General features: G+C 37.2%; 1 protein-coding gene across 1 annotated transcript in view; it reads left to right on the top strand.

Moving 5' to 3' along the window:
- The window catches only part of IL2RB (interleukin 2 receptor subunit beta), a 34,732-nt gene extending 14,574 nt beyond the window's left edge, over positions 1 to 20,158 (top strand). The window contains exons 5-11 of the mRNA XM_051961772.1: positions 2,926 to 3,004; positions 3,978 to 4,080; positions 4,942 to 5,090; positions 7,328 to 7,496; positions 8,820 to 8,922; positions 9,863 to 9,947; positions 13,824 to 20,158. Of these exons, the coding sequence (XP_051817732.1) occupies positions 2,926 to 3,004; positions 3,978 to 4,080; positions 4,942 to 5,090; positions 7,328 to 7,496; positions 8,820 to 8,922; positions 9,863 to 9,947; positions 13,824 to 14,558 (1,423 nt within the window). The 3' untranslated portion in view covers positions 14,559 to 20,158. The remainder of the gene's footprint in view (positions 1 to 2,925; positions 3,005 to 3,977; positions 4,081 to 4,941; positions 5,091 to 7,327; positions 7,497 to 8,819; positions 8,923 to 9,862; positions 9,948 to 13,823) is intronic.
- Positions 20,159 to 23,015: the final 2,857 nt, after the last annotated feature.

Here is a 23,015-nt window from a genome sequence, read left to right as displayed (position 1 = left end):
TATCTCCTGATTTCTGCTGGCTAGTGCTACCCTCCCCCCCCAATAGCTGCAATTCTATCCCTTTTCAGCTTCAACTCTCAGCTTTCTCAGTTGTCTTCAAGTTCCAACTAAAAGAAGCCTTTTTCCTATCATTCCCTTAATTCTAGCGGCTTCTTCCTGTTGGTTATCTCCAAATTTACATAGTTTGTACATAGTAATTTGGTTATTGTCTCCTCTATTAGGCTGGGAGGCTATCTTTCGCCTTACTTTGTATCTCTAGTGCTTAGTGTAGTTCCTGGAATATTAGAAACTAACTAAATGCTTCTTGACTTGATATGAAGATCTTCAATTAAAAACCAGATAAGCCCTGATTCTTTTGGGGGCAGAAAAGATGTGTTGGGTAAGATGGCCATTTAAAATCCCATCCAACTTGTAAAATTCTCTTATCTTTTTCTATAAAGTAAAGGGCAAAGGCTTTGTGATGTTTTATGCTCTCATCAAAGCCCTTTTACTTAGTGTTACAACTATATCTGTGTTTGGGACCTCTTCTGATGACTGAAGTTGCTGAGCACCCTACTGCTCATGACTACTGGGCTGGTAAGGAAGGAAAATAGAACCCTATAATCATAAATTTAAAGTTGAATGAGACTTCAGAGGCCATCTAGTCCAATTCCCTCATTTACAGATGAGGTTTAGAAAAGTTAGCTGACTTACTAGGGTCATTCAAATACTAAATGTCTGAGATAGAATTTGAAATCAGATTTTCTAGATACCAAATCCAGCACTCCATCCACTATACCTTCTAGCTGCCATACTCAGGAAGCTTATAGTCTAGTAAGTTTTCATACTAAAAACTTGCAGATAATTAAGAGAGAAGAGTGCCATGAAATCAATCAATCATTAATCAAAGGACAAAGAGATAATGCAATGGATACAGAATTGGATCTGGAGTCAAGAAGACCTGGTTCACTTCTGGCTTCAGACACATTTATTAGCTGTGTGACTCTGGGCAAGTCACTTAAACCCTATTTGCCTCCATTTCCTTATTTGTAAAATGAGTTGGAGAAAGAAATGACAAATCATTCCAGTATCTTTGTCACCAACAGTTGGATATAACTTAAAACAACCAAAACTTTATTTAGCCACTACTCTGTGTGGGCAGAGATACAAAAAGCTACAAAAATGAAAAAAAATCCTTAAAAAGTTTACTTTTTATAGAAGCTGATGATGCAGTGGATAAAGCACTGGCCCTAAATTCAGGAGAATCTGAGTTCCAATCTGGCCTCAGACACTTAACACTAACTAGCTGTGTGATCCTGGTCAACTCACTTAACCCCAATTGCCTCACCAATAAATAAATAAACAAACCTTATATTTTATTAGAGAAAATTTCATATATATAATATGCATATATATACATATGTATATATATGTATGTATATATGTGATATATATAATGCACATCAACCAATGCTTTATTTAGCATTTACTATGTTCCAGGCATTTGCTGGGCACTTGGGAGTCAAGGACAATGAAATAATTCCTTCCTGTAAATTGCTTACATACTACTAGGGGAAACAACAGGTATAACGATCACACAAATCAATAAATTGACAAACATCTATTAGATAATAATTATGTTCCAAGCTCGGTTTTACATATTCAAAGACAAAAATGCCCCACCCTCAATGAACTTTTATTTAATTGTAAGCAAGGGAGAGTACCAAAAAGGACTAAGTACTCCTTAATATCAGATGTTACAGATGAAAAGGGAAGAAGAAGACTTGAGAAAAGACCAATGGATTTGGTGACTAATTCACTGCAATCCTGAGAGAAGATAGTTTGAACAGAATGTTAGAGGTAGAATTCAGAGTTCAAATGATTGAGGAGTGAATGTGATGAGGAAGGAGCAGCCATGAGAATTCATATCTCTAGGAATCTGGGAAGAATAGCAAAGAGTTAACGGGAATTTCTGGGAATAGCAGGATTAAGAATTTTTTTTTTCAGTATGGGAAAAACAACATATTTATAGACTGAAAGTTCCCCCCCCACCCCTAACTAGCATTGAATTTAATTCTACCCTTTAGGGCCAATCAGACTATATCTAATCTTTTTTCCACATGACAGATTTTCAAATATTTGAGAGAAATTTCTTCTTTTCTTCCCTACTCCCAAACCAGGTCACCTACCAGTATCCCCCTTTCCAGATTAAATGTCCCCAATTCCTTTAGGCAATTTTCTTTTTTTTTTTTCATAATTATGACTTTTTATTGACAGAACCCATGCCTGGGTAATTTTTTAAACATTATCCCTTGCATTCACTTCTGTTCAGCCAATTTTCACAGAGCATATTTTTCTTTTGCTAAAGCAATTGGGATTTAAGTGACTTGTCCAGAGTCACACAGCCAAGAAGTGTTAAGTGTCTGAAGCCAGATTTGAACTCAGGTCCTCCTGACTTCAGGGCTGGTGCCCTATCCACAGTGCCACCTAGCTGCCCCCATAGGGCATAATTTCAAAATTCTTTAAGATCCTTGTCCCACTTTTTTGGATGCTCAACATTCTGAATCCCTTGGATAGGATTCCAAGTATCCTGTTATATTTTGACCTTCCTCATTGGATACCATGAGCATTATGGATGCCAAACAATCACAAGACAGGTAGAGAATGGGCTATTGTACCCATCAACCCAAAGAACAATATAAATATTATTAAGGTTGTATCAAGTAAAGTTAAGAAACATCAATTTATTAAGCACCTACTATGCGTCAGGCACAAGTCCTGGGTATAGCAAGAAAAGCAAAAAACAATCTGACCTCAAAATGCTCACAATCGACTGAGAGACAACAAACTAACAACCACGTACAAACAAGACAAAAAGATCAGGACAGATTGGAATGACTATTTCTAAATACCCTAACAGAGATTATTTTGTTTTCTTCTTAACAGGACACAGAATCGAAGCTGCGAGCTTCTCCATGTGGAACCGACACTCTTGGCTTGTGATTTGATCTTGGGAGAAATCAATGTGAGTGGCTGAAATCCTCTGAGGGCCAGGGCTGAGATGGTAGAGACAGTGAGGGTGGAGTCTTCAGGCAAGAGGCATATTTTTTTTAATATCTAGACACGTAGCCAGCAGACTTGACTTCAGATCTGGACTCTGCTACTTACTGTCTATAGAATCTTAGAAAAATCCCAATCTTTAGGGACTTTGGTTCCCTTATCCCTACAAATTAAGAGATTGGATTAAATTACCTTCCCTTCTTGTTCTAAATCTATGGTCCTCCAGTGTTATCTGTCATCTCAACCCTCTGGATCGCCATATATAAATCACAATCTATCCATATTAAGCAACTACCACAGGAATAGCACAATGGTAAATGCATGAAAGGGTCATAGATCACATGTAGGATTGAAATGGTCTCAGATATTGTCTAGTCCAACCCCCTCGCTTTATAGCTGGGAAACTGAGGCCCAGGGGAGTGAAGACGCTTGTTCAAAGTCAGGCAGCAGACATTGGCAATGGGATTTGAAAGCAATTCTAGTTTCAGGTCTGTCACTGGCTTTGCCTGAGTGATCATCCCTCTCTGGCTGATGTTCCATCATCTTGAAAATGAGATGAAATGAAATCTTCCAGTTTGAAAATGTTGTAACTCTATAAATCTTGAATTAGTCTTGACAGATACGGTCAAATTAAATGGCAGCAAGAAAGCGAGGAGGGCATTTTGGGTCTTTAGAGAATCAAGGAGAGAGTGATCTGAGAGAATTGGGACTTTGATTCTTTAGCCTTGTTCACTTGGAAATGAAGGAGTTCAACTTTAGTTCATCTCTAAGGTCCATTCAGAATGAACCTATGAATACAAGATATAAAGGGAGGGGGGGTCTACATAGAGCCATGTCTCTTTACTCTTAATGATCTGGGTCCTCTTTCCCCTACCCTTATTCTCTTTAGACTTGGCTTTAAGACTATTCATTTCAGCCCTGGTCTTTTTTCCTTCCAGAGTCAACCTCTGACTGTTGCTGATATTCTGATCATGACGGTGAGCTGTCTAAATGGGGGCAAAAGGATAGTGAAGGAAGAGGAATTCAGACCTTTTGATAAAAGTGAGTAAGGGGCCCCTGGATCCAGAGACCAGGTTGGGGTAAGGGATATAGACCCAACTTTTCTCCCTTTTTCTGAATGTAAGAAATAACAGAGAAATAAAATAGGATTGGTAAAAAGTCAATCTTTTTTCTTGGATATGAACAGTAGGAAGAACTCATGATATCAAGGACAAGCAAGGTATGGTTTATTGATTCTGTTTATTGGTTAATGCTCCTGTTTGGGCCTCAAACTTATTCTCTTGGTTCTGTTTATTAGTTAATGCTCCTGTTTAGGCCTTAAACTTATTCTCTTGTTTATTGGTTCTGTTTATTTGCTTCTGTTTATTGGTTAATGCTCCTATTTGGGCCTTAAACTTATTCTCTTGGTTCTGTTTATTGGTTAATGCTCCAATTTGGGCCTTAAACTTATTCTCTTGGCTTAAGAATTGAATGTGGTTCAAAGAGCCTTCCAAGTTCTGAGGTTCTAAGATTCTAAGATCCTTAAACTGGGGTCGAGATTAAGGTCTACTTCTAATATTGACTGTAGTCTCCATAAATCCATTCTATTTTCCTGCTTCCTAGTTTAATTAGTTTTATTAGTAATAATAATGTGATTATTTATTATTAATATTATCATTATTAATTTAATGCTAGTTTTAGATTTGATCATTTGAATTAAGTATGAAAAAGAGAGACCTGCTTATAGTGCCCATGACAGGGGTACAGGGATTAGAAGCCAGAGAACCCAGATGTCGGGGACTGTTGTCCAGACAAAGTGGCCAGAGCTAGATGGAAGAAAGCAGATGGGGATAACTGAGCCCTTAGTATATGGAGTTTCCTCCCAGCATCCCTAACTTTTTCTGCCATTTTTTCCTTTTTCAGTTCGACTAATGGCCCTCAGTAACCTCTCCCTAAACCAACAAAAAGAAGATGCCTACAATGTGTCCTGGGAAGTCCCTGTATATTCCTACTACCTGGAGGGACACCTGGTATTCGAGGTCAGATATCAGATTCAGGGAAGCTCCTGGGAGGTGAGTGAGAATTGAACTTTGGGCTCGGTTGCTTTGTTCTCCCTGACCCCATGAAGTTATGCCCAACTTCCCTTCCCTGACCTCTATCACCCACCTAGACATAGCCAGCTTTTCAGAAAAGTGCATAGCTGCCACATCCTCTATATAATCCAATCCCCCCCAAAAAATAATAATCCAATCCCATCTTGATCTATTGCAGACAGAAGATCATAGTATTCAGAGTTGGAAGGGAAAATCCTCAGAGAAAGTTATGTCTAGGAGTTCTTAATCTGGGATTCCAAGAATCCATGGAGAGATTTCAAGAAGCCCCTGAACTTGAATCAAGAAAATAATCTTTATATCAACAGAATTATTTTCCTTTGCAATCCTATTTTTATGCATTTAAAAATTATTTTGAGAAAGGGTCTACTAGGCTTTAGCAGACTGACTAGCCAAGGGACCCAGAACAAGCAGAGAAGGTTAAGAAATCTTGGACTAAAGGATCTCTTGCTCCTAGCTCGGAACATAGATTAAAAGTGTGATGGAAGAGTATGATAACTGGAACGGCAATTTGGCAGTGTCAGAGTCAAGCAGGCTTGGGTGTAGGTCCCATCTCTGAAATAGATGATAGATAGATTGATCAATAGATAGATAGATGGAGAGAGAGATGGATAGATATGGAGAGAGAGAGAGAGAGAGAGAGAGAGAGAGAGAGAGAGAGAGAGACTGAATAACCTTTGACTTCTCTGTTTAAATAATTTTCTAGGACTAGAAGTTGAAGAGCAGATATATATATATATATATATATATATATATATATATATATATATATATATATATATATATATATATAGAGAGAGAGAGAGAGAGAGAGAAGAGAGAGAGAGAGAGAGAGAGTTCCTTATACCAATCAAATCATGGATCCAAGCCAATAACATCAACAACTGGAAGCAAATATAGCATAGTTGAGAGAGACCTGGCCTTGAGTATCTGGAGATAGAAAGACCTGGATTCAACTACAGCCTCTGATACATACTGACTGTGGCACCCTGGGAATATTCCTTCATCTTCCAGTCCCCTAGCCAACTCTCTGAGGTCACTTCTAGAAGGAAGTATCAGTTTATATTGGTGGAATTGGAATTCCTTATGCCAATGAAATAATCTATCAGGTCCAAAATATATTATATATTTTATCTATTCTAATATATGTGTATGTATACTATATTAGAAAATATTTATAGTATAATACATAAGTGCAATAATTGTTATTATTAACTGAGGCATATTATTCCATTATTAAACAGCTTTCACTTTTAGGACATTCTTCCTTAGATCTAGCCAAAATCTTATTTCCTATAAATTACTTCAGTCTTTATTTTGCCATCTGGGAGCAAGTGAAATATTAATGAGAATCAAGTGAAACCCTTCAGTCCCTTTACTTGAGTCAAACAAACCCATGGAAAGGGAGACATCTTAAACTGTTATCACTTAATGACACTTGGTTATGAATAAGGGATGGTAGTGTCATAGAGAGAAAAACAAAAAACAGGGGCATGTAAGGACCACTAGGAGAGAGGCAGGAAGAGGGAAGAAGCTGATTGTTGAGGGGAGCAGTATGTATGGAAAACTTCACTGTTCTCACCAATTTGCTACCCTGTGACCTGAATCCTACACATACAGCTTTGTTGATATGAAGCAAGGCAACAAGCAACAGAAATTCATATAGACCAAATTCCTGTAGTCCAAGATTCTAAAGATCACAGGATTCTGAAAGCTCATGATTTGATGATTCCGAGATTCTAAGGTTTTATAAATTCCCACAATGTCCCTAATACAAGACAATTTATTTTCTGTGCAGAACTAGGCATGACTAAGCTGTTTTCTTGTTTGCCTTCAAAGAAAGGTTCAAATACTACCTCTTCCAGAAGATTGTTCTTGCTTGTAGTACTTCTCCTTCCAATCACATTGTGTTTAGTTTATGTGTATATGTATATACATACATATATACATTATATATATATATATATATATATATATATATATATATATATATATATATATAAAGAGAGAGAGAGAGAGAGAGAGAGACATAAGACAGAGAGCTAGATATTATCTCCTTTATAGAACAGAAACTCCTTAAGTTAAAGTTGATTTGTCTTTTTTTGTTTTTGTATTCCCAGTGCCTAGTTGAACCCAGTTTTAGACATGTAGTAGGTACTTAATAAATGCTTATCAATTAATTCATTGGTTTTCTGCAGAAAGCCACCACGCTGCCCATAACTCAAGACCAGAGGTGGGTCTACCTTGAAAAACTCTCTCCTAACACAAAATATGAACTCCAGGTCCGAGGCAAATCCCAAAAAAATGGGTCTTCAGGAATCTGGAGTCCCTGGAGCCCGACCCTCATCTTCCAGACAAAACCACAAGGTGTGTTAAGAAGAGATCAGCTGTGGAAAGAGTAATAAGGGTTGGGGATGGGACTGTGATAGATATCTCTAGGGAGGAAGATTTAAGGAGGGAAGCATAGGGAGAAAGAAGAAAAGAAGTGAGGGGAACATGAAGATGACATGTCGAAAGTGGAGGAAAGGAAAATGAGGAGAATAGGGGAAGTTTGTTATTGAGGGGAAAGAGGGAGGATTGGGCTGGATTCCGTCCATGGCTGGTTTTACCACTGGCTAGTAAATTCAAAACAATTCCGACAGAATAGAATGGTGGGTAGACACTAATGTGAGAAAATATAATAAAGAATAAATCCTACATCGAAGTTCAAGAAAACATATGGTCAAATAAAGGATAGAGGCAGCTGTGACTGGTCACAACAGTTTCTGTGAAAAAGATCCTGAGCTTTGGGTGGTCTGAAAGCCCTAAACAACTTAATAAGCCATTCAAAGTTTATCAAGTACCTATTATGTGCAAGTAACTGTGATAGGTAGGCACTGGGGATACATCAGTGTTCTTATTAATGTGACTATTGCCTTCAGTGATGCAGAGCAGAACTCTTTTCCATCTGCTTCCCCTTTTATATCCCCCTCCATCCTCACCAATAAATCTTCTACAACTAATCTATCCAGGTTTCTAGACTTTAAATTCTCTTAACATTATGTGAATATCAATGGAAACCTTCAGTGCAGGGAATACTAAGATGAAAAATGAAACAATTTCCATCCTAAAGATACTTCCATTACCCCAAATCTGTCCATATGAACTATCCTTAAAAGTTCTACATCTATTTTCCACATGTATGAGTTCCAGTCAGTCAGTAATTATTTATTAAGTGTCTACTATGTGTGAGGCACCATGTTAAGTGCTGGAGATACAAGGAAAGGGAAGAGACAGTGCTCTTGAGAAACAATGCTAGCAAGGCAATTCATCTACACGAATCTCAGTTTTCTTCTGTAAAATGGAGATAATCTTTAGCTGCCTTACAGGGTCACAATGAGGAAAGTATTCTGTCTAAATAATTCCTATGGAGGAATACAATTATTGGGATTTAGAGCTGAAAAATCTAATGAGTTTCTGATCTTAGCTTGTCATTCGCTGACTACTTGTGAGACCTTGGACAGCTCCCTTAGCCTTTCTATAAAATGGGGCTAGTAAAATGTATACTATTGATCTCAGAAAGTGCTATAAGAATCTATATTGGTGGCCAGATCTGGGACTGAATTGGATTGGGCCTTTCCCTCATTATGTTCCTGATTCTTGACTCACTTCCATTTTGGTAACGCCCCTAACTTTTTCTCCCCTTCCCAGAGTTCATCTTCAAGTGGCTGTTCCATTTAATCATGAGTCTATGTGGGGTTGTCAGCATCTTCCTCATGCTCCTGCTGGTACCCAGATGGTACCCCCAGAAATGGTGAGAGAGTCTAACTTATAGCTCAAGCTGAATTTTTCCTATCCTTCACTCTGACCCATCATTAGACATCCCCATCCTCTCTCCTTTCCCCTTCCTAGATCCCTTGAATCTCCTGGTTGATTCTTGGCTATAAGTCCTGAAGAATTTGTTCCTCCCCATCCTTCAGCCCATGACTGAGTGGATGGTCTGAGCTTGAGCATTGGAGAAAAAGTTGTGGGAAGGAATAAAAACAGTCATGGTATCCCAACATATCTTGGGGTCTCAAATTCAGGGCATGTGAACATGTATGTACATGTGAATGTGTAGAATTTCACACATGTCTGTGTATGTTCATACCTGCATACACATTTGTGTACATCATTTTGAGTTTTTTTCCACTTAATAGTATTTTAATTTTTTCAAATTACATGTAAAGATAGTTTTCAATATTCATTTTGGTAAGATTTTAAGTTCCAAATTGCCTTCCTTCCTCCTTTCCCTCCCCTTTCCCCAAGGCAGCTAGCAATCTGACACAGGTTACACAAAGTGTACTTTGTATAGTTGTTTGTGCTGACATGCTTTTGTTTGTATTTATGCTTATGTGAATGTGTACAGGTGTGCAATTGTATTTTTTTTCTTGTTTGGGCAGCCCCATTCGCCTATATTATGCATGCAAGTTTTATATATTGACATGTACATGTTTATTTGTATGCATTGTATCTGATTAATATGTTTGGGTTTGTTATATTTGGATGTGTTCTTGCCCGTTTGTGAACACATGCTATATATGTCTGTGCATATCATCATGTATATGTGTGGACATGTGTTTTCATTCTCAGTCTTGATCGCAGCAGTTTGCTAATTTTTAAAAAGAGCTCTGGGAAGGGGGAGGGTCTCCACATGGGAGAGGGAGGATCTCTACATGTTTTCCCCTGTTTGATCTTCATTTCCTCTCTGGCAGGTTGAAGAAGATTTTAAAATGTCACATTCCAGACCCTTCTAAATTCTTTTCCACATTGAGCACAGAGCATGGAGGAGATTTCCAGGTATAATTGTGTGTGTGTGTGTGTGTGTGTGTGTGTGTGTGTGTGTGTGTAGGGTGTATGTGTGTGGGGGTGGTGGAGGTGGATGTGGATGGGGGAGATGGGTGTGTATGTGGATGAAATGAAAGGATGCAGGAATTGGAAAGTGGAGGTAGAGAAGTTGAATAAAAGAGATATTGGCAAAAAATAATAAAAATAAAATTAAAAATTAAAAAAATAAAAGAGATATTGGCCCCTTGTATCCAATTGTTTCTACTTCATAGTGAAAAGGAGAGGAGGATAATTAGGGGAAAAACTCTTCTTTCAGCCCCTCATCCTCTTTGCCAATCATGTAGTTATTCAACAAGCATTTATTAAAGCCAGGTATTTTGTTAAACCATAGAGATAAAAAAAGAAAACAAAACAAAACAAATAGAATCCTTTCTTTATATAATTCACAATCTAATGACTTGATGGGCTTGCAGAGATGCCCTTTCCCTCCCTTCAAGCCCCAAGTCCCTCCCTCAGCTTGCTTCCCATGCTCTTTGTATCATGGCTCCACATAAGAAATTTCTGTCAGCTGGAGCTGTCAAACAATGAAATGGGATGCCTTGGAGATTCTTTATTCCTGAAGTATCCAAAAGTAGAGGCTGATTAACCTCTGCTCGGGGAATCTGTAGGGATGATTCCATGCTATACATGAGCTAGAAAGGCCTTTTTAATTCCTGAGACCTCAGATAAAAGAATTTAGGACTGCCCTGTGCCCTACATTCTATAGCACAGGGATCACAGTTTATTTCTGAGACTTCTGGGGATCATAAGGAAATGTGAGAAGAATGGTGATCCTTGTCAGAAAACCAGAGTCCTGATCTTGCCTTTGTCACTGACCTACCTCTGTGATCTTGGACAAGTCCCTTCACTTTTAAAAGGTTTCACTTCCTCTTTTTAATATAATAGCTTTGACCTTGGGAGTCCTCTCTCAACTCTAGATCTATAACCCTTCAAGACTTCTTTGATAAGGAGTAAGTCTACAAATCCTTCTACCCTATAGAGGCCCCAATAAAATCCTGGGGATGAGCATACCATCTTCTACTAGGGTCATAGAACCCAGAGCTGGAAGGAAGTACTAGTACTTGGCTATTTTACAAATGAGTACCTGGAGTCCCAGAGGAGAAGTAATCTGCTCAAGATTTGGGGTTTTATGTAGCAGAGCCAGGATTCCAATCCAACGGCAATGAGTCCAATTTCAATTATCTCTTTGCCGCATCCTTTCCCGCCTTCCATTTACCACACTGTTTTTTTCTTCCCTCCTAAAGCACACAGATTTAGAATCAGGGTTTACTTGCTGCCTGATTGACCCTGGACAAGTGACTTTCCCTCTCTTTGCCTCAATTTCTCCCTCTATAAAATGAATTGGATTAGATTAAATAAAATCTAACTTACTTTCTAGTCCTATACTTATGATCTTCTGATACCATTATCTTGGATTTCAGCCTTGACATCAAGGAATCCTATCACCACAGGATGTATATGTATTTATATATAATGTATGTATATATGTATGTCTCTATATGTATGTCTGTATATATATGGGTGTATATATGTACATATAGGAAAGACTTGTGTTGAGGAATCCTCATTTTACATATGGGGGAAATGAGACAAAAGTGGGGAAAACATTTAAGAATGAATGACCCAAATCGAGTCAGAAAATTACTCAAGATCACATGGGAAATAAATTGTGAAAATGATCCCTTTTATCCCTGCACCACATTGTCCTCTCTCTCCCCTTCCTTCTGTCTCAGATCTCCAAGTTAAGCCAAGTCAACAATCATCTATTAAGGAATTACTCTGTGTCGAGCACTGTGCTAAAGCTTGGGGAAACAAGGACAAGCAAAAAGAAAGTCAATCCCTACCCTCAATGTTCTTACATTCTAATAAGGAGGAACAACATACACAAGAGTCCTGAAATGGTTGAGGAAAGGGAAAGATATCTGACTTGAGAGCATGGTGGCAAAGTCCTGAACAAAAAGGATGGCTGGATTAGGGCCTTCTACAAGGATTAGTCTATTCTCCTCCTCTTCAATTCTAATCCCAGTTTATAATTCATCAGCGGTGTTGTGTATGTATGTATATGTGTATACACACACACACACATATCCACACTAATTAAAATGACAAAGTTGTATCATATATTATGCACATAGATCATGTAAAAATTACACTTAAAATTATATATGTAATTGTTGTTACATAATTTTATAAAAATTTTCCATATAACTAGTTAAATGCTATTTAATATATTATAATGAATATAATTATATATTACATAATATAGTCATGTTATATATGACATATGTATTACATACACGTAATATGATGTATAAATATACATGTGTTATGTATAAACATTATGTGTGTATAATATAAATATATTATATAATATAATCATTAATTAATATAATGATATATATTAAAATATCCTTATGTATGCATATACACATACATATATACACTCACACACTGATGGACCAGAACAATGAGTCATCTGTCCAATGACTTCTTTTCAGATTGTGATATCTATAAGTGACATTTTTCATCCATTTGATTCTTCCTGTGTGGATGATTAAGAAGGTTATTCAAGCACCTTTTTGGAAGACTGATTATATAGGAACTAGACTGAAAATAAGATTTTTCCTGCATTTGATGTTTCTTTTGGAAATGAATTTGGGAGAAGACAATTAAGTGGACAGCAGGAAAGAAGAAAAGGAGAACAAGCATTCAAGGACCCATTATGTGCTTAGGTGCAGGCATTGCTTTACAATTATTATCTCATTTAATTCTCACAACTGTGAGGAAGTAGGTGCTATTATTATCCTCATTTTACAGAAGAGGAAACTGAGATACAGAGCTATTAAGTGACTTGCCATGGATCAAACATTAATAGTGTCTGAGGTTGGATTCGCACTCAGGTCCTCCTGGCTTCAACTTCAGCCCTCTGTGCACTGTGGCACCACCTATCTCTCTACAGATAAATCTTGGCTAACCTTTCCCTTGCCAAATAAGTGGTCACTTTTACTCTGCTCCTTCTCTATCTCCAATTGTGGGTGTAGCAAGCAGGTCCACTTGTTATTTCAATTTCCAGTGAATGAAAAACCATTTCTTCTTATTCCACCTTTAACCTGTTTTTGTTTTTCTTTCTCTTTCTCCATTTCTTTTACCAAAGATTCCCCCAAATCATCCCTTTCTCATGGAAAAAGCTTGAAGAAGCAAGATGATTCTAAAACACCAATAAAAAATATAGCAGGGGGTTCCCTGGGTGCCATTTCTCACTCCCTGGGACTGACCAACCCTCTGTTCTCTATAAAAAGGAAGTAGAAAGAGGAAAATGGAGATTAAAGAAAGGAAAAAATTGATTAATTAGGTAACTAAATACCATGAGCCAAACATTCTGTTAAGCACTGGGGATAGCAATACAAACAAAAACAAAAACAAACCCCAAGTACTGGTGGACCAGATGGGCAACAATTCATTTAGTGGAGTGGTGGCCAGGGAGGGGTACGTTGGTCTGGGAAGCCATACAGTATGTGACTGACAGCTTTTCAGCAAAGATGATGTTGCTTCCAAAGGCAGGGCATGAGGGATGGTGGGAGATACTACTATTTGAAGATAGTAATATGTCCAAAGATCACAATGTGGTGTATCTTGAACCCCCTAAATATGCTGAAGTCTCAACAACAAGAAGAGGGAAAAAAAACTCCGATGAACTGTGCCCTGGTAATGGAGTAAAGAATCCTATTCCTGCTACACAGTTTATTACTAACTGTCTCAAGTGGGACTTGAATCCCTATGAGTAATGATGTGTTATTTTTTATTATTTCTCCCTCCCTCCCCCGGCAGAAATGGCTTTCTTCTCCTTTTCCCACCGCCTCCTTTGCCACCAGTATTTTGGCTCCAGAAATCTCTCCACTGGAGGTGATGCAGAAGGAAGACCCAAACCTGAACTTGTTGCTCTCCAAGGAGCTGGTTCCAGCTTATAGATCCCCAGAGACCAGTGGTCACTCCCTCTCCAGTTGCTTCACCAACCAGGGTTATTTTTTCTTCCACCTTCCTGATGCTCTGGAGGTTGAATCCTGCCAGGTATATTTTACCTATTCGCCTTTCGGTGAGGAAGAGGAGGAGAACAAAGAGGAAGGGGAACAGGGCTCCCTGGTGCCCCAGCTGCCTCCTGGAGGGCCCGAGGATGATTCATACTGCACATTTCCCCCTGGAGATGACATGATCCTCTTCTCCCCCAGGCTTTTCCAGAACCCTGGGAATAACCTGGGACCCCAAAGCATCTCTTTCTTAGGAAAGGAGACCAAAAAGGAGACTTCTCCTCCTGAAGAGGACACACCATCCTGTGACCCCAGTTTCTCAAGGCCCCAGAATTCTTTGGATTCAAGACCTGAATCAAGCCAGGATGTGGACCTTCCTTTAAGCCCTGGGTTGGAGCCGGCCTCTCCATTTCCCTGGAATGCTTCCCCTACACTGGACCAGACTAATTCTGTCTCTTCTTCCTACCCAGCCCTAAACACTGGTGCCTACCTCTCTCTGGGAGAACTTCAAAATCAATACCATACTCATTCAGCCTAAGCAGAGAAGCTTCTTCAAGAGAGGATGAGGAGGGGAATCCAGGAAGATCCCCAAGATTCAGGATACCTTCAGGACAGTAGGACAAGAAGAGCTATTTGTAAGCAAAAGGCTGGATTTGGCTTCAGAAGGTTGGGCCTCATACCCCAACTTTGCTCTTTGACCATCACTTTTCTTATTTGTAAAATAGAAATCATACAAACAATAGCAATAATAGAATTGGTTAAAATACATACACTTAGAAATTATATTACTCTAAGAGATACAATGAATTACTTTCAATATTAACTGATATACACCAAATGTAAGCTAATTATTTGAAGAAAAAAGCTAAAGAAATTGAAGAGAGAAAAAAAGTCAAATTATAATAATGGGGGATCTCAATGTAACCTTTTCTGTTATGTAATCCCTCTTTTAAAAAATTCAAAAAAGAAGATAAAGCCTTTGAGTAGAATTTCTAAGTTAGATATAGCAGCTCTCTGGTGATTATTAAATGGGAATAGAAAGGAGTATACATAAACTAATGTGCTTATGGGATAATTACAAAAATAGAATATGAATCAGGTCAGAAAAATCACCAAAAATACAAAAAATAGAAATAATAAATATAGTCTTTACTGATTAAAACACTATAAAAATTATTCCATAAAAGGCCATTAAAGAAATGATTAAAATTTACTGGGAACTAAATAATTTAATCCTAGCAAATTAGTATATCAAATAACAAATTACTGAAACAATAAAATAAGGACATTGTGGAGACACATATCAAAATTTGAAATAGTTAAGGGAAAGCATCCATCTTCAAACATTTTCATCAACAAAAGAAAAATAGAAGAGATCAAATTGGGCACACAATTAAAAATTCAAAAAAATCAACAAAAATTTAAAACTCAATAATCACCAAAATAAAAATTCTGAAAATCAAAGAAGATATTAACAAAAGTGAAAGCAAAAACAGGATTAAATTTATAAGAAACAAACAGAGTAGAGAAACGATTAGATAATTTGATTTTTATGAAGAGAAAAATCAAGTGACCAATATCAAAAATGATTTTGTTCATACAAATTAAATTGTAAATTCAAAAAGCAATTCACAACAAATGAAGATGAAGTAAAGGAAGTTATTAGAGACTAATTTATACATATATATGATATATATGAAACTGACAACTTAAATGAAATAGATATTAACAAAAATGTAAAATTTCATCAAACAAGAAATAGAAAATTTAAATAGCCCAGCCTCTAAAAAAGAATTAGAAAAAGCCATAAGTGAACTCACTAAGGAAAATAAACAAGAATCAATTAATTATAAGTTAATTCTATCAAACATCTAAGGAACAATTACTTCCAATATTTTAGTAATTGTTTATTAAAAAAAAAAAAAGAAAGAAAGAATCCTATCAAATTCCTTCTGTGAGGTACATAGGGTTTTGATATCCCAACTAGTGAGAGTCAGAAATAGACACAATCTGAGGGTTACTATAACTAATTATATCCCTAATAAAGATTGGCACAATTTTAAAAAATTAAATCTTAGTAAAGAAGTTCAAGAGACATGTGAAAAAAAATTATGCACTATGATCAGGTCATATTCATATTGATGATACAAGATCAATTTAATGTTAGGAAAATTATAAGCATAATAAAAATAGCAATAAAGAGCAAGAAACACATAATTATATCAATGTGTATAAAAAAGGTGTTGAAAACTAACATGTCCCATTTCTGAAAAAATAAATAGCAATAAGCAAATAACTTAAAATAAATAATGAGCAAAAGCCAAAAAAAAAAAATGAGCAATAAGTGGAGTTTTCTTTAAAATGGCAATATGCATTTAAAACCAAGAATCAGCATTATTATGTAATAACATTACATAGAGTCTATTTCAGTAAGATCAGAGATATACAGTATCTATCACTACTTCTATTTTGAGACAATATAGAAATGCAACCTAGCAATAAGAAAACATATATAAGTTGAAGGAAAAAGTATAGGCAAAAAAGAAACACAATTATCTTTTTGCAGGTGACATAGTGGTTCATTTAGAAAACCCCAAAGACTCCATTAAAAATTAATTGAAATGATAACTTCAATAAAGTTGGAGAATATAAAATAAATCTATACAAATCATCAATGTGTATGTATAGTAGTAAGATCTAGGAGAAAGAGGCAGAAAGGTCAGTTTAAAGTAATTAAGAAATATAAGTGATACCTGGGAGTTTATTAAGTAGCATACTTACATACATATAGGAACTATATTTATATAACTACAAACTATTTTGGGGAAATAAGGTTAAATAATTGAAGGAATATTAGTTGTTCATATTGATAGAATAAAGACAATACTACCTAAATTAATTGACTTATTCTGGGCCATAACACTCAAACTACTAAAGGATTGCTTTATTGACCTAGAAAAATTATAACAGAATTAATCAGAAAGATCAAAAGATCAAGAATACCAAGAAAAATGATGAAAAAAAAAGTGAAAAAAGAGGGTCTGACAGAACTAGATTTCAAATCAACTTTCACAATATAGTTAAAATATAGAGAAGTAAATTGGTCAATGAGCATTAGTAGCTAGCATTCTATTGTACTTTAAGATTTGCAAGATGCTTTAAAAATATTATCTCATTTGAAAGCCACAACAATCCAGGAAGTAGGTACTATTATTATCCCCATTTTACAGATGAAAAAAACAGAAGCTAAGTGATTTATCGAGGCAGCTAAAAAGCTCCTGAGTCTGGGCTTGAAATGAATGAGGTCTTTTCCTATTCCCTCTCAATATTCTATCCAATGTGCCACCTAAATACAAATTAAAAATACACTGAGATTTCACCTCACACCCATCAGTTTTGCAAAGTTGACCCAAAAAAACTGTTGTAGTTAATCCATGAAGAACCAATACATTTATGGATTATTGCTAGAGCTATGAATTAGTACCAGCATTTGAAAGTGTGGTCTGGAATTATGACCCCAAACTGTCACGAAGATGAACCTACGTTTTGACTCTTGAGAATCAAATCAAGTTTTGATGAAATCAAAGAGAAATTTTTATTTCTTTTTTGTTTGAAAAACATTTGTGGTTGCTCTTTTCTTGGTAATAGCAATGATAACAACAAAACAACCTCCCCCCCCCAAAAAAAAAAAAAACCCTGGAAACTAACAATGTGCTTTCCTGCTGGGGATGAGCTAAACAAATTAAGGCATGCAAATTTAATTGGATATTATTGCACTATAAGAAATGACAAAATGAATAGTTTCTGAGAAGATTGGGAAGCTCTGTATGAACTGATACAAAATGAAGTCAGCAGAACGAGGTTGGTTTATAGTACAATGTGACATTATAATTGTAAACCCCTCTGAACAACTTAAGAACCCTGATCAATGAACGCTTGGACCATGGTTCCAGAAGATCAATAATAAAAAAATACTGCTTGTTTCCTGAAAAAGAGGGACACAAAACGAACCATCTTTTTTTGGACTTGAACAATATGGGAATTTATTTTCCTTGACTGTGTATACTTGTTAGAAGGACACACACACACCCCAAGGTGAGATGTGGGAGTAACAGAGAAGAAATTTTTATTCATTGAACAGAACTTAACGATGAAATTGTTTTTTAAAAGAGTAAGTTGGATTAGGTGGCTGTCAGGATCCTTTCACTTCTAAGGACCATGATTGAAATGACAATAATTCAGAAAAATCCTGACCCCATCTGTCCTAGTCTGTTTTCTACTATCACTGAGACTATTTCTGGGCAGGGCAACTTGAGGTCTAAGTGGTGTAAGTATTTTCGGGCTTGAACTCTCAGAGCGACCCAGAGTCTTCTGTTTCCTCTGTCCTCTGGCTAGATGTTTGAGACAACCCCAAGGGGCTCCTGCCAGCTGGGGCTGGGAGAATGAGGGCCTAGACCTCAATAGGTAGAAAGTAGGGAGAAAGCCTGGGCTTGAAGTCCTGGAAGATAGAACTGGATTCTGTGTCCAGGTAGGGAGGGTGAAAGATTCCAGATGGAGAGAGACTGAACAGATGGAAAGAGTGAGGAAAATGAAATGGGAGATTGGGAAATCAAGGGGACAAGATACACAAGGTTCCCTTGGGGACTGAGCCAGATGGGAAACAGAATTGGGTTGGGTTGCAGGGCAATCTATCTAGGGACAGAACTGGTAACTGAGCCCCTCACTGAAGGGGCTACACAAAGATTTGCCAGGTGGAAGGGGAGAGAGTAATCTGACCATTAAACCCCCAAACTCTAAACCTGAAGATGAAAGAGGGGCGACAGGACAGGTAGTACTCTCTCAATTCCTTCCAGTTGGCTAAGTACAACATACTTCACTGTAGCTCGAAGATCATCCTTTCCTCAGTCAAATTTCCTCTTCCTACTTGTCATGTTCCCCACTTTCAGATAATGTCAGGGCAAGAATTCTGGGCTGTAGACTAGGTTTTGACAGTGTAGTGTAGTGGATAGAGCATTATAAGACTTGGAATTAAGAATTCCTATGTTTGAATTCTGCCTCAGACACTTATTTGAGTCTTAAGAACTTCATTTGTCAAAGATAGCCTTAGGTCCCTTCACTTATGATCTGCCAAAGACGCTATATTCCTTTGTGAAAAACACTTGACTTTCCTGGACCTTGGTTTCTCCTCTTGTAAAATGAAGGATTGGCCTGGGATAGGTTCTTGCTTAAGAACTCTGCAACTTCAGGTTGTCTCTTATCCAATGAAAGGGCTTTATGTGGTTTATATGAGGATTTCAGGAACAGTTTTCAAGAAGATGTCATTGAATTTAGATTTAGTAGCAAAAATCACGGGCTGTAGTGGGCAAAAAAAAAATGGTGGATTTGCAATCAGCGATATGGGTTTCTTTTTTACATTGGGACCACTTATTATGTGATGACCTCAAGTGAACCTTCCTCTCTCTGGGATGCAATTTTAACTCTTGTAAAAATGACTGATTTTTAGCCCTTTTTGTAGTGGCAAGGAACTGGAAACTGAGTGAATGCCCATCAGTTGGAATGGCTGAATAAATTATGGTATATAAATGTTATGGAATGGTATTGCTGTATAAGAAATGATCAGGAGGATGATTTTAGAGAGTCCTGGGGAGATTTACATGAACTGATGCTGAGTGAAATGAGCAGAACAAAGAGAACATTGTGCAGAGCAACAAGAAGATTATGTGATGATCAGTTGTGATGGACGTGGCTCTTCTCAACAATGCCATGATTCAGGCCAATTCCAGATCTGTGATGGAAAATGCCATCTGCATACAGACAGAGAACTGTGGAAACTGAATGTGGAACAAAGGATAGTATTTTCATCTTTTGTTTAGTGATCAAGGCATTGTATTTTCACGTTTTTTTTTTTGTTTGTTTTCTTTCTCTCTTTTTTTTCCCTTTAGGTCTGATTTTTCTTGTACAACATGACAAATATGCAAATATGTTTAAAAGAATTGCACATTTTTAATCTGTATCAGAGGCGGGGAGGTAAGGTAAGAAGGGAGAAAAATTTGGAGTACAAAGTCTTACAAAAATGCATGTTGAAAACTGTCTTTACATGTATTTGGAAAAATAAAATAATGTTAAAAACTTTTAAAATGACTGAGTTAGAATTAGTTGATTTTTTAATCTCCCTGCCAATTCAGATATCCCATCTCTGTCGTTCCCTATTCCAGGGCTTCTTTAGCTTTGACATTCTCCATTCCAAGATCTCTCCCATCTCTGACATTCCCTGTTCTAAGTTCCCTTCCAGCTCTGACATTCCACATTCTAAGTTTTTTCCCAGATCTAACATTCTATAAATTCTGAAGTAACAGCTACAAAAGTAGATTCTTAAAAACTCTTTAAGACTCTAAGAATACAGTGGATTTTCTTTGCAAGGGGAAAAATATCAGTTTTTCTTTCTCTAACATGAAAACATGACCTTTCTCTAACATGAAAACAAAGAAGAAAGGCTTCTTTGTTTTATGGACTATTATATATAAGTCACATTTACTCTTTTGGCAGATGGTATTTGTTTATATTTATTCAATTATTAGATTTCATTTATTTGTTTATTTACAAGGTAATTGGGGTTAAATGACTTCCCAGAGTAACACGGCTACTAAGTATTAAGTTTGAGGCTGGATTTGAATTCAGGTCTTCCTGATTCCAGGCCCAGTACTCTTTCTACTGGGGCATCTAGCTACCCCACAATTGTTTGATTTTTAAAAAATACATTCATGGAAGCACCAGTACATTGAGTCACCCTTTGTCAGTTGCTAAAGGAGTCTAGTCAGGCTGTTTTGGGTTCAAGACTTGCCTGCCACATTTACTACTTTTATCATCCTGAAAATGGCTTCAGATCTCAGAGGATCATTTTTAGGATCATTATTCAGAAAATCTTTTTCCCCTCTTCTCCCCTGGACGACAAGAATGCTGATCAAAATCCCCAAAGAGTGGGGTTGGTTGGTGAGATGCAGTAGAAAGAGGAAGAAGGCTTGAGGATCCACAATCTGAGTGTATGTCCCCGTTCTGCCAGAGACTCAGTGTGACCTTTTGTGGATCTGCTTATGAAAAAGAACTCGACTTGGAGTAAGAGGATCCGGATTCTAATTGTCTCTACTACTACTTATTATCTGTATAAGTCTGAGCAAGATAATTTCTTTTCTCTGGGACTCATTTTCCTCAGCTCTAAAATGGGTTTAAATTAGATTACCTCAAAAATCCTTTTCAGGCGTGAAAATCTGCTTTTTGGTTTCCTTAGTTTAACTCTTTTAAAAAATCGGGTAAGTTGAAGTCACTCTCTTTTCTAGCTGTTTTTTAAAATCTCTCATATGAGTGAAAAAGCATTTATTATGTGCTTGCTATATAATATAACCATAGGTGTGTATGCTGATTGTGGAGCCATTTGGAAGAAGCCAAGCTTTAGAAAATTTCCTTGGGCTCCTCTCAGATCAAACCCTGTGATATACATTTGAGTTGATGGCCTCCATAGCTGAGTGCTTGAGACCTCTACCCATTCATTAGCAGATTTTCTTGGGATTTTGACTAGTAGGTCTTGGGATGGGGAGGAGAGAACTAAAAATCCAACTCAATCTTTACTTGTTTCCAGAAAAGATGAAAGGGATAATTTTTAAAATTTAGAGCTAGGAGAAAACTTGATCTATCTAGACCAAACCCATCTATTTACTGATGATGAATTTGAGATTCCAAGATGTTGAAAGGCTTCCTAAAGACCATATAAGTGGTTGGTAGCAGAGCAGAATTTGAACACAGGTCCTCTGATTCTGAATCCAGAGTTCTTTTCCCTATAACTCATTGTCTCAGAGAGTGGATGAGTTAGAGAGGTCTTTTTTTTTATTTTTATTTAATAATTACTTTATATTGACAGAATCCATGCCAGGGTAATTTTTTACAGCATTATCCCTTGCATTCACTTCTGTTCCGATTTTTCCCCTCCCTCCCTCCATCCCCTCCCCTAGATGGCAAGCAGTCCTATATATGTTGGATATGTTGCAGTATATCCCAGATACAATATATGTTTGCAGAACCGAACAGTTCTCTTGTTGCACAGGGAGAATTGGATTCAGAAGGTAGAAATAACCCGGGAAGAAAAACAAAAATGCAGATAGTTCACATTCGTTTCCCAGTGTTCTTTCTTTGGCTGTAGCTGCTTCTGTCCATCATTTATCAATTGAAATAGACAGGTCTTTAAAAGCCCCGCGTACCTTTAGAAAATCATCCCCTTGGCTGGTAAAACATGGCCTTTTTTATTTTCCAGGCTTGGTAGTCCTGTCTGTTTTTTTTTTTTCCTGAGTATGGCATACCTGGTGGGACATTGCAGCTCACTTGGGCTGGAGGGTGGAGGGTTGCAGTGAGTGTGAAGCCACAGGCAGGAAATGATGGTAATGATATTCAGAGATACCAGGACTTCTATTACTGGAAAACAGGATGAAAAAACCTGGGTTGGGTAACATGGGGAGAACAGAGATGAATAAGAAGATTGTTAAAGAGAGCTAATTCAGTTTCAATTGATCAAGGATGGACAGAAGCCGCTACACCCAAAGAAAGAACACTGGGAAATGAATATAAACTGCTTGCATTTTTGTTTTTCTTCCCGGGTTATTTCTACCTTCTGAATCCAATTTTCCCTGTGCAACAAAAGAACTGTTCGGTTCTGCACACATATATTGTATCTAGGATATACTGTAACCTATTCAACATGTAAAGGACTGCTTGCCATCTGGGGAGGGGGTGGAGGGAGGGAGGAGAAAAATCGGAACAGAAGTGAGTGCAAGGGATAATGCTGTAAAAAATTACCCTGGCATGGGTTCTGTCAATAAAAAGTTATTTAAAAAAAAAAGAGAGAGAGAGAGAGATGGATAAGAAGAGAAGTCATGAGGAGCCAGAGGAGGGCAAAGATCATTCTAACTGAATGGGGATGGAGACGTGCAAGCATCTGGAGATGGGTCAG

Source organism: Antechinus flavipes, chromosome 5, assembly GCF_016432865.1.
Source record: "Antechinus flavipes isolate AdamAnt ecotype Samford, QLD, Australia chromosome 5, AdamAnt_v2, whole genome shotgun sequence".
Classification (NCBI taxonomy): Eukaryota; Metazoa; Chordata; class Mammalia; order Dasyuromorphia; family Dasyuridae; genus Antechinus; species Antechinus flavipes.
The sequence above is the reverse complement of the archived record's forward strand: the minus strand, read 5'-3'. Positions and strand labels throughout refer to the sequence as shown.